The sequence below is a fragment of the Gopherus evgoodei genome, chromosome 1 (genome assembly GCF_007399415.2).
Source record: "Gopherus evgoodei ecotype Sinaloan lineage chromosome 1, rGopEvg1_v1.p, whole genome shotgun sequence".
Lineage (NCBI taxonomy): Eukaryota > Metazoa > Chordata > Testudines > Testudinidae > Gopherus > Gopherus evgoodei.
In genome coordinates, this window is record NC_044322.1 from 152,171,715 (window position 1) to 152,183,867 (window position 12,153).

General features: G+C 46.3%; 1 protein-coding gene across 1 annotated transcript in view; it reads right to left on the minus strand.

The window, feature by feature from the left end:
- CFAP47 (cilia and flagella associated protein 47) overlaps window positions 1–12,153 on the minus strand; it is a 681,124-nt gene that overhangs the window by 265,899 nt on the left and 403,072 nt on the right. Inside the window, 1 exon segment of the mRNA XM_030575652.1 lies at window positions 10,740–10,851. Within this exon segment, the coding sequence (XP_030431512.1) occupies window positions 10,740–10,851 (112 nt within the window).

Here is a 12,153-nt window from a genome sequence, read left to right on the forward strand (position 1 = left end):
AGTCGCTGTTCAATAATTATTTTTATCCTTATCATTCAGTGTGTAGCCCCACACCTTATTTTCAACACATCCAAATGCTGTACTGAATCCAGAATTATTAATTTCCTCATGGGCTTTTTAATGGTGCTCTCATTGTAGTATCTTAATTCTTTACAAAAGTTAACGAATTTATCTTCATAACACCATTCAGGGGGGAGGGATAGCTCAGTGGTTTGAGCATTGGTCTGCTAAACTCAGGATTGTGAGTTCAATCCTTGAGAGGATCACTTAAGGATCTGGGGCAAAAATCAGTACTTGGTCCTGCCAGTGAAGGCAGGGGGCTGGACTTGATGACCGTTCGAGGTCTCTTTCAGTTCTAGGAGATAGGTATATCTCCAACAAAAAAACCCACTGTGAGTGGACAACATACTACTATGCTCATTTTACACATGAAGAACTGAGACACAGAGATTAAAGCCAAAATTGTCATAAGCATCAAATAATTCTGGGTGCCCAGTTTGAGATGCCTAGTTCCTGATTTTTGGACTATTTAGTATTTTATAGCACTTTATACGTTTAGAGCAGATCTCCCATTTACCTTGGTTGCAGTTACGAGCAGTCAGCCCCTCTGCAAAGTGTTTCAGGTTGGGTACTCAGACCTGGTGTACACTGAGGGGGTGGGGGGGGAATCGATCTAAGTTACACAACTTCAGCTACATCAACAACGTAGCTGAAGTCGACGTACTTAGATCTACTTACTGTGCGCGGTGTCTTCACTGTGGTAAGTCGACGGCTAACGTTCCCCTGTCGACTCTGCCTACGCTTCTCGCTACAATGGAGTATTGCAGTTGACGGGAGAGTGCTCAGTGGTCGATTTTTCACATCTAGACTAACGCAATAAATCGATCCCCACTGAATCGATCGCTGCCTGTCGGTCTAGCACATAATATAGACATGCCCTCTGAAAATAAGGAGCACATGGTGGCTACCTGTGAAAATGTTGGTTTGCGTGACTTGCCCAGCATCACATAGGAACTCTGTCACAGAGGCAGGAATAGAATCCAGTTCTCCAGGGCAGTACTCTACTGCCTTAACCATAATACCATCCTTTCTCATGCCCATCTAAATAGGCAGACTTTTAAAAAAAAATAAAATTAAATAAATAAAAAATAAACAACACTAAACACCTCTTTCTCTGCCACACAAAGCAGAAAGAAAGAACTCATGACTTTGTACTCACTGCTGAGATAGTCATAAAAGAACTTAGGTGGAGTTGGGTCCACAGCTCATTAAGTAACTCATATCAAACATTCAGATCTCTTAGGATCACGCATAAAACTAAAAAAGTCATTACTTCACAATGGGTTGTGAAATGGTGCCATATGAGTATGCACACCCTGAGGGAGAAGTGAATCTGTGTTGCCAATACTTGAAAGAGAAATTTCTACAGTCACTTCTGTAACTACATGTTTCAGATTATAGTTAGTAGAGAAAAGACGGTTACTCATTTTTGTAACTGTTGTTCTTCGAGATGTGTTGCTCATATCGATTCCAATTAGGAGTGCGTGTGCCGTGTGCATGTTCGTCGGAAGATTTTTACCCTAGCAACACTCAGTAGGTCGGCTGGGCCGCCCCTGGAGTGGCGCCATTATGGCGCTAGATATATACCCCTGCCGACCCAACGGCCCCTCAGTTCCTTCTTGCCGGCTACTCTGACAGAGGGGAAGGAGGGCGGGTTTGGAATGGATATGAGCAACACATCTCGAAGAACAACAGTTACAAAGATGAGTAACCGTCTTTTCTTCTTCAAGTGATTGTTCATATCAATTCCAATTAGGACACTCCCAAGCCTTACCTAGGCAGTGGGGTCGGAGTGAGATGTCGCAGAATGTAGAACTGCTAAGCCAAAATGCCACATCATCCCTGGACTGTTGTACCAATGCGTAATGTGACGCAAAAGTGTGAACCGAGGACCAGGTAGCTGCACGACATATCTCCTGGATGGGTACATGTGCCAGGAAGGCAGCAGATGAAGCTTGAGCTCTAGCAGAATGAGCGGTAAGGTGGCTCATCGGAACGTGAGCCAAGCCATAGCAGATACAGATACACGATGTCACACAAGATGAAATCCTCTGGGAGGAGACAGGTAAGCCCTTCATTCGTTCTGCCACCGCAATGAAGAGTTGGGGCATATTCCAAAAGGGCTTTGTTCGATCAATATAAAAGGTGAGAGCCCTACGGATGTCTAGGGAGTGCAGCTGCTGTTCCCGGCATGATAAGTGCGGCTTCGGGAAGACGACCAGAAGGAAGATGTCTTGATTGATATGGAAGGCCAATATCACTTTAGGGAGGAAGGCCGGCTGTGGTCACAACTGTACCTTGTCCTTGTGAAACACTGTATACGGGGGGGTCCACAGTGAGGGCCCAAAGTTCAGAGACTCGTCTTGCCGATGTAATGGCTATGAGGAATGCTGTCTTCCAAGACAGGTACAGCAGCGTGCAGATGGCTAGCGGCTCAAAGGGAGCACCTATAAGCTTGGCTAAAACTAGATTGACGTCCCAAGTTGGGGCGGGGCGTCGGACCTGTGGGTACAAACGTTCCAAGCCCTTGAGGAACCTCGAAACCATGGGTGAGAGAAGACCGAACGGCCACTCTCCTCTGGGTGGAAGGCAGAGATGGCCGCCAAATGCATCTTTATTGAAGAAACCGCTAGGCCATGTTGTTTCAGGGACCAGAGGTAGTCCAAGACTGTAAGAACTGTTACCTGGGTGGGAACAGCGTTACGCTGAGTGCACCAGCAGGAGAAACGCTTCCACTTGGCCAGATATGTCAACCTAGTGGAAGGTTTCCTACTACCTAGGAGTATGTGCTGTATCGAGGCAGAGCACGTAACTCAGACTGGCTGAACCACGCAGCAACTATGCTGTGAGGTGAAGAGACTGTAGGTCTGGGTGGTGAAGTCTGCCGTAGTCCTGGGTTATGAGATCCCAGCAGAGTGGTAGGGGAATTGGGTTGGCCACCGACAGGTCGAATAACATGGTGTACCAGTGCTGCCTCGGCCAGGCTGGAGCGATCATGAGCAGGTGGGCCCTGTCCCTGTGGAACTTAAGCAGGACCCTGTGGACCAGCGGGAACGGTGGAAAGGCGTAGAGAAGATGGTTCGTCCACAGTATCAAGAATGCGTCTGAAAGGGAGCCCGGGGAGTGACCCTGGAAGGAGCAGAACACGTGGCACTTCCAATTTGCGCGAGACGAAGAGGTGTATGTGGGGAAAGCCCCACTTCCAGAAAACAGAATGGATGATGTCCAGACGAATCGACCACTCGTGAGACAGGAAGGATCTGCTGAAGTGATTCGTCAGTGTGTTCTGAACTCCTGGGAGAAAGGACGCTACCAGATCGATCGAGTGGGTTATGCAAAAGTCTCAGAGCTGAATGGCTTCCTGACAAAGGAGGGAGGAGCGTGCTCCGCCTGCTTGTTTATATAAAACATGGCCATTGTGTTGTCCATGAACACTGAGACACAACGGCCTTGGAGACTCTCTCGAAACACCTGGCACGCGAGGCAAACCGCCCTCAGCTCCCGCACATTGATGTGTAAGGTTAGTTCTTGAATAGACCAAAGGCCTTGAGTGCGGAGACCATCGAGGTGGGCACCCCAACCCAGAGATGACAGTCTGTGGTTAGGGCCTTCTAAAGTTGAGGTGGGTGGAATGGCATCTCTTCATAGACCAGAGTGGGAGTCAGCCACCAGTCTATGGAGCCTAGGATGCTCGTGGGAATCATGAGGATCATGTCCAGGCTGTCTCGGCCCAGTTGATATACCGAGGTGAGCCAAGTTTGAAGTGGACAGAGGCACAGCCTGGCGTGTTTGGTCATGAAGGTGCAGGCAGCCATGTGGCCTAGGAGGCCGAGACAAGTGCAAGCCAAGGTTGTTGGGAAGATTTGGAGGCCCTGAATAATTGTTACCATTGCCTGAAAACGAGGCTGTGGTAGGCAGGCTCTGGCCAGATTGGAGTCTTGGATTGCCCCAATGAAGTCTATTCTCTGTGTGGGAACGAGAGTGGACTTCTCTATATTGATCATCAGGCCTAGTCACCTGAAGAGATCTTTGACGATGCCCACATGACGGCTCACTTGCGTCTCGGAGGTCCCTCGAATGAGCCAATCATCGAGATACGGGAAGACGTGCACCCGACGATGACGGAGGGAGGCGGCGACTACAGCCATGAATTTTGTGAATACTCGTGGGGCCGTAGAAAGGCCGAATGGAAGGACCGTAAATTGAAAATGTTGATGGTTGACCACAAAACAGAGGTACCATCTGTGTGGTGGGTACACTGCGATGTGGAAATACGCGTCCTTCATATCGAGGGCAGCATACCAGTCTCCAAGATCCAATGACGGGATAATGGTCCCTAGGGATACCATGCGGAACTTCAACTTTATCATGAACTTGTTGAGTACTCGCAGGTCTAGGATTGGTCTTAGACCTCCCTTTGCCATAGGGATTAGGAAGTACAGGAATAAAATCCCTTGCCCCTCAAGTCTTTCGGTACCTCCTCTATAGCTCCCATGGTGAGGAGCGTCCATACCTCTTGTAAGAGGAATTCCTCGTGAGAGGGGTCCCTGAAGAGGGAGAAGGAGGGGGGTTGGGAAGGTGGGGGCAAAACAAACTGAAGGTGGTATCCCAATTCCACTGTGTGTATGACCTAATGATCCGATGTTAGCTGGGACCACGCAGGGAGGAAATAGGAGAGGCACTTGTAGAAGGGTGGAAGAGGATCCTGGGAAACAACTGGTGCATCATCCTCAGGCGTCTCTTCAAAAGTTCAGTTTGGGTCCTACAAGTGGTTTGGGGAGGCCCTGATTTTGACCCCCTTGGGGCCCAGATTGCCTTCTGTGATTCCCCCAGCCGCGCCTTCTGCCGCGGCCTAGGCGGGGGGTAAGTGCGGTGAGGCTGAGGACGGAAGGACCTGCGCTGGGTCACCGGGGTGTGCATCCCAGGGAGCGCACGATAACCCTGTTGTCCTTTAGGCTTTGCAGCCTAGGTTCCGTCTTTTCGGAAAATAGCCCTTGGCCTTCAAAGGGCAAGTCTTGTAGGGTTTGCAGTAACTCAGGTGGAAGGCCGGACACCTGAAGCCATGATATTCTCCTCATGGCCACTCTTGAAGCCAGAGCCCTGGATGTGGAGTTGGCTGCGTCCAGTGAGGCTTGGAGAGAAGTTCTCGCCACCTTCTTTCCTTCGTCCAAGAGGGCTGCAAACTCCTGGCATGAGTCTTGGGGAACTAGCTCCATGAATTTCCCCATCGCCACCCAGGTGTTGTAGTTGTAGTGACTGAGTAGGGCTTGTTGGTTTGCCACCCTAAATTGGAGGCCTCCAGAAGAGTATACTTTGCAGCCCAATAAGTCCATGTGCCTAGTCTCCTTAGACTTTGGAGCAGGAGCCTGCTGGCCACGGTGCTCCCTTTTGTTAACCGATTGTACGACTAGGGAGCAGGGTGCACGTACAGATACTCGTACCCTTTGGAGGGTACCATGTACTTCTGCTCTACTTCCCTGGCTGTGGGCAGGATGGAGGCTGGGGATTGCCAGATGGTATTGGCATTTGCCTGAATAGTTCAAATAAAAGACAGGGCCACTCTTGTGGGGGTGTCAGCTGATAAAAGGTCCACAACCGGGTCCTCTATTTCAGGGACCTCTTCCACCTGAAGATTTATGTTCTGAGCCACCTGTCTCAGAAGGTCCTGATGAGCCCTCAGGTCAATTGGGGGAGTGCCGAAGGAGGATGCCCCAGCCACCGCCTCATCTGGAAAGGAGGAAGAGGAGAGGCCAGGGACAAGAAGGTCCTGTGGGGGCTCTTGTCCTTGGGCGGTGTCAAGCTCAGGTGGGGCCTGGGTGTCTGTTGGTGGAACGGAAGCCTCATCCATACCCGCAGGAGGGGGGCGGCTTATGGTCGCCTCTGGCACCTGCTGTTCTGATGGCACGGATCGTGGTGCTTCTGGGGGAGCACGTTGGGCTTGGTGGTACGCCCAAGGTGTCCAGAATGACCACTGATGGGGACCTTGCTTGTGGCCTTGGCTTTCCTGGAACACACGGCTGGGCACATTTGAGTCACGGTCCTGTGCATAAGAAGCGCTGCCAGCATGAGAAGATACCGAGGTATGTCTCGACGGCCAAGGAGGTGCTGAGAAACCTTGAGGAGGAGCCATGTCTGTAGTGGGTCTTTCTTGGGATGGCACCAGAGAGCGGTACAGTGAGCTGTAACGATACCGGGAACAAGACCGGAACCTTCGACCATAACGGTGCCAGGAGATCGACCGGGATCTCGAAGCTCTTCACCTGGAATGGCTGTGAAGTGCGTGGTGCCGGGAACCGGATCGGTACCAGGAATACAGGGTAGGTGAACAGGACGCTGAGCGGTGCTGCGAGTGCGACCGGTACTGCTATGGAGAGTGGTGCTGGGACTGCGAGCGGCATCGGGACTGGGATCGGCAACGGGGACCAAGAACGCCTGCGGGACCGAGATCTTGATCGGTGTCTCTTAGCGGTGCCGACAGAGGGCAGCCTCAGTAGGGCAGGCTTGCCAATAGACTGAATGACCCGCACCGGCAGTGCCAGGAGTTGAGGCAGTGCAGTCTCCGTCACTGCAATTAAATCCCTCGCCATGGAAAATGTCTCTGGGGTAGACGGGATAGTGAGCTCGACCACAGCGTGAGTCGGGGAGCTTTCAGGCACTGGACTCGATGGCCCTTGCAGGACCGGAATCGACTGTGCTGAAGTTAGCAGTGCCGCGGCAGGTGTTGGTGCCGGGCGATCCAACTTAGGCGGGTGCTCCAACTGCGGTGCAGACGGCACTGAAGCAGCGGGAGCATCATGCTGCTTTCTGACCCGCGGGGACAGGGAGCAGGTGCCGAGCCGACACCGGTGCTGGTGACGGTCGGTGCCAGGGGGCCTTTGCGGTACCGGGGAGATCCAAAGCCGAAAGAGCGCTTCTCCCTGATGTAGACTGTTCAGCACTCGGTGCTGAGGGCGCTGGACTAAGAGCTGCCTCCATTAGGAGCTGCTTGAGATGAAAGTCCCGCTCCTTCTTCGTCCTCGGCTTAAAGGCCTTACAGATCTGGCACTTGTCTGGGAGATGGGATTTCCCGAGGCACTTAAGGCAGGAGTCGTGGGGATCTCCCATTGGCATCGGCTTTTGGCACGCCGAGCATGGTTTGAATCCTGGTGACCTGGGCATGAGCCCCGGTACCGGGTTGGGGGAAGGGGCTAATCCCCAATCCGCTCGCAACTATATACACGAACTATATATACAAACGACTAAAACTAACTAAAACTGTTAAAATGGAACTATATACACAACTGTTAGTAAAGAACGACAAGTAGGCTAGGGAAGTGGAGATCAGCTAAGCCGCACTCCACTGTTCCAATGACTGACACAGATGGTAAGAAGGAACTGAGTGGCCATTGGGTCGGCAGGGGTATATATCTATCACCATAACGGCGCCACTCCAGGGGGCGATCCAGCCGACCCACCGAGTGTTGCTAGGGTAAAAATCTTCTGACGAATGTGCACGCAGTGCAAGTACACCTAATTGGAATCGATATGAGCAATCACTCAAAGAAGAACTGATCATTACTATGGCATTCTAATATTATCTACAATTGCTACTACTCAGCTGGTTAACACTGAAGTCAGATCCACTTTTTAAAATAATTGTCACTTATTCTTCTAAAGAAAAATTTCCTTCCCAAAAGAAAAAATGGGAATTTGGCCTTCTGTTCTTCTGCAGTTAAAAGTAAACAATAGTCAGTGTTGATGACTTATAATAAAATACTAGTATTCAGTACATACTGAAGCTAAATCGTTTGACAGTAAAATTAATTTTAGACATCCAAGTCTTTATCAGCACAAAACAAGGCACTTCCCAGTTATCAAAGAAATAATTGAACCATTGTGTTTCAATGCTTGGAGTCACTAGCACACTCTATTTCTTCCCTGCCCAGACTGAAGAGCAAGGGCTCTTTCCATCTTTTGTAACTCAAAGAAATGGTGTCTTAGATTACAGGACAAGAGCAGACTCAAGGCTCTGCTTTTAATTCTTTGGTGCCAGTAATGTTATTAAGTCTACATGTATCCAATTTTCTTTGGAAAACTAGGCTCCGATCCTGCAAACACTTAAACGTGTGTAATTAGCGTGTGCTTCACATGGCACTTTCCAAGGGGCGGCACTCTGGCTTCTTTTCTATTACATTGAAAACATAGTGTTCCTTGCACATAAAATATTCACTGGCATATATACAATGAGACAGGGCTCTGTAGAAATCCTTGTCTCATTCAGCAAGGTACACAGGCTGAGAAAAGTGTATTTGCTTGCTCAGAACACAATAAGTAGGAAAGACACAGGATACAGACATACTTAGTAGGGCTGGCAATTAATCGCAGTTAACTCACGTGATTAACTCAAAAAAATTAACTGCAGTTAAAAATATTAATTGTGATTAATTGCACTGTTAATAGAATACCAATGGAAATTTATTAATTTTTTGGGCTGCTTTTCTACATTTTCAAATATATTGATTTCTATTACAACACAGAATACAAAGTGTACAGTGCTCACTTTATATTATTTTTATTATAAATATTTGCACTGTAAAAAACAAAAGGAATGGTATTTTGCAATTCACCTCATACAAGTATTATAGTGCAATCTCTATCGTGAAAGTGTAACTTACAAATGTACATTTTTTTATTACATAACTGCACTCAAAAACAAAACAATGTAAAACTTTAGAACCTACAAGTCCACTCAGTCCTACTTCTTGTTCAGCCAATCACTGACAAACAAGTTGTTTACATTCACGGGAGATACTGCTGCCTGCTTCTTATTTACAATGTCACCTGAAAGCAAGAACAGGCATTCTCATGGCACTTTTGTAGCTGGCTTTGCAAGGTATCTACATGCCAGATATGCTAAATATTCATATTTCAGCCACCATTCCATAAAAAAAAATGCATTAATTAAATTTGTCACTGAATTTCTTGGGGGAGAATTGTATGTCCCCTGCTCTGTTTTACCTGCATTCTACCATATATTTCATGTTACAGCAGTCTTAGATGATGACCAGGAAATGTTGTTTGATTTACAAACACTGTCACTGCCGATTAGACAAAACACAAAGAATAGCTACAGCACTCAAGCCAAGGTAAAAGAATCTGAAATGCCGTCCAAAATCCGAGTGGGACAAGGTGTGCAGTGTGCTTTCAGAAGTCTTAAAAGAGCAACACTCCAATGCAGAAACTACAGAACACAAACCAACCAAAATAAAAAATAAATAATCAGCCTTCCACTAGTGGTATCTGACTCAGATGATGAAAATGAACATGCATCGGTCTGCTCTGCTTTGGATTGTTATCAAGCAGAACCCGTCATCAGCATGTCCTCTGAAATGGTGGTTGAAGCATGAAGGGACATATGAATCTTTAGCACATCTGGCACGTATATATCTTGTGATGCCACTTACAACAGTGCCATGCGAACACCTGTTCTCACTTTCAGGTGACACTGTAAACAAGAAGTAGGCATCATTATCTCTTGCAAATGTAATGTGACAAAGTTCCTCCTCTACCTTGGTGGGTCCTGCGCTTATTTGGCAGATTTGCTCACCTCAATGACCTTCCCCACAGTCTGGGTCAACTTCTCCTGTGTCTGATCAGGAGTTGGGAGGTTTGGGGGGAACCCAGGCCCGCTCTCTACTCTGGGTTCCAGCCCAGGGCCCTGTGGGTTGCAGCTGTCTATAGTGCCTTCTGTAACAGCTGCATGACAGCTACAACTCCCTGGGCTACTTCCCCATGGCCTCCTCCAAATACCTTCTTTATCCTCACCACAGGACCTTCCTCCTGGTGTCTGATAATGCTTGTACTCCTTAGTCCTCTAGCAGCACACCTCACTCTCAGCTCCTTGTGCCTCTTGCTCCCAGCTCCTCACACACACTTCCTCTCCTTTGGCTCCCCCTCACCTGACTGGAGTGAGCTCCTTTTTAAACCCAGGTGCCCTGATTAGCCTGCCTTGATTGGCTGCAGGTGTTCTAATCAGCCTGTCTGCGTTAATTGGTTCTAGCAGGTTCCTGATTACTCTAGTGCAGCCCTTGCTCTGGTCACTCAGGGAACAGAAAACTACTCATCCAGTGACCAGTATATTTGCCCTCTACCAGTCTCCTGTACCCCACTGGTTTGGATCTGTCACAGTAACCAAACTTGTTTGTCTGAGTGAATGGCTGAAGTAGGATTGAGAAGACTTGCAGGCTCTAAAGTTTTACATTGTTTTATTTTTGAATGCAGTTTTTTTTTGTACATAATTCTACATTTGAAAGTTCAACTTTCATGATAAAAAGATTGCACTACAGTACTTTTATTAGGTGAATTGAAATGTACTATTTCTTTTGATTTTTACAGTGCAAATATTTGTATCAAAAATAAATACAAAGTGAGCACTGCACACTTTATATTCTGTGTTGTAATGGAAATCAATATATTTGAAAACGTAGAAAACATCCAAAATATTTAAAGAAATGTTATTCTATTATTAACAGTGCGATTAATCATGATTACTTTTTTTAAACACTTGACAGCCCTAATATTTAGATAATGCTATTCAAACTAACCTAAGTGTGGTTTATGGAGAGAAGACTGGTTTATAGATTTGTACTTGTTTATTATTATTATAAAAATGACAGTGTAAAAACAGAACTTTTTTTAACCTTTAAATATTCCTCGTTTCCATGCAGATACATTCAGAGTGTAAGTGGCTGTGTCATCAGCTTCTACAGTGAGGTCTGGAGTACCAGCCACCATTGGAAGATCTGAAGTCACCTAGGAAGACAGATTGCACACAGAAAAATCAAATACATCCTTTCTAACGGCTTTGAAAAGTAACATAAGGTATAAACAATATTGTAAGTAATAATAATTATAATACCTGCTCTTATACAGCACTTCTAATTATCAGATGTCAAAGTGCATTACAAAGGAGGTATAAATCCTACTCCTTCCACACAGTCTTTGGTTGACTGTAAAGTGGAAGGAATATGCACAATATAAGAACTAGCGTCACATACAGAAAGTAACAAGTATAAATTCTGGAGCCACTACTCAAGTTATTTAGCATTAAATCATTAAGTCAGTCAATGGGACTACTTAAGGGTAAGGAGAGAATCAGGCTTTCAGTCTTTTAAATACATTTTCATGAGAACAAAAATAGGTGTAAAGAACATTACATACTAAATGTATTAAGGAACATTTTAAATAGTGTTGTGTTAATATTCATTCTGGCCACTTATGCATTATGTAAAAAATAAGCAGTAGTATGTTTTTGATGTTATGTTTCTATAACTTAGGTGGAAAGGCAATTAATTGAATAAGAACTGAAATAGCAAAAGGGGGGGAGGGATAGCTCAGGGGTTTGAGCATTGGCCTACTAAACCCAGGGTTGTAAGTTCAATCCCTGAGGGGGCCATTAAGGGAACTGGGGTAAAAATCTGGGGATGGTCCTGCTTGGAGCAGGGGGTTGGACTAGATGACCTCCTGAGGTCCCTTCTAACCCTAATAGTCTATGATTTTTTACACAGATATTAACTTTGCAGACCATAATTATTTGTACAAAAGTACAAGCTCACAGAGACCATACTGCAAAGTTTGCTCACAGCCAAGAGTCACTGAAAAATTAAGTCTAGTGTTCATAATGGATTTGGAAACACAAACTTTTATTTGAATTTGACAAACCTCCTTGATTTTCCCTCTAACTTTTCTAAAATCTGTCCCTTGCTTTCCATGGCATATTTGCTGGAAGCCAGACTGCTGGACCAGCAGTCTAGGGCCAAATTAGCTCCTACTACCAGAAAAATGAGGTGGGCATACCATGTATTTATATGGTGGCATTATGATATTTTCTATCTTCTTATCTATTCCTTTCCTAATGGTTCCTAACATTGTTAGCTTTTTTTGACTGTTGCTGTGCATTGAGCAGATGTTTTTAGAGAACTATTCACAATGACTCTGAGATCTCTTTCTTGAGTGGTAACAGCTATTTTAGACCTCATCACTTGTATGTATATTTGGAATTACGTTTTTCAATTTACATTAACTTAGGTTTGTCAACAATGAATTTCACCTGCC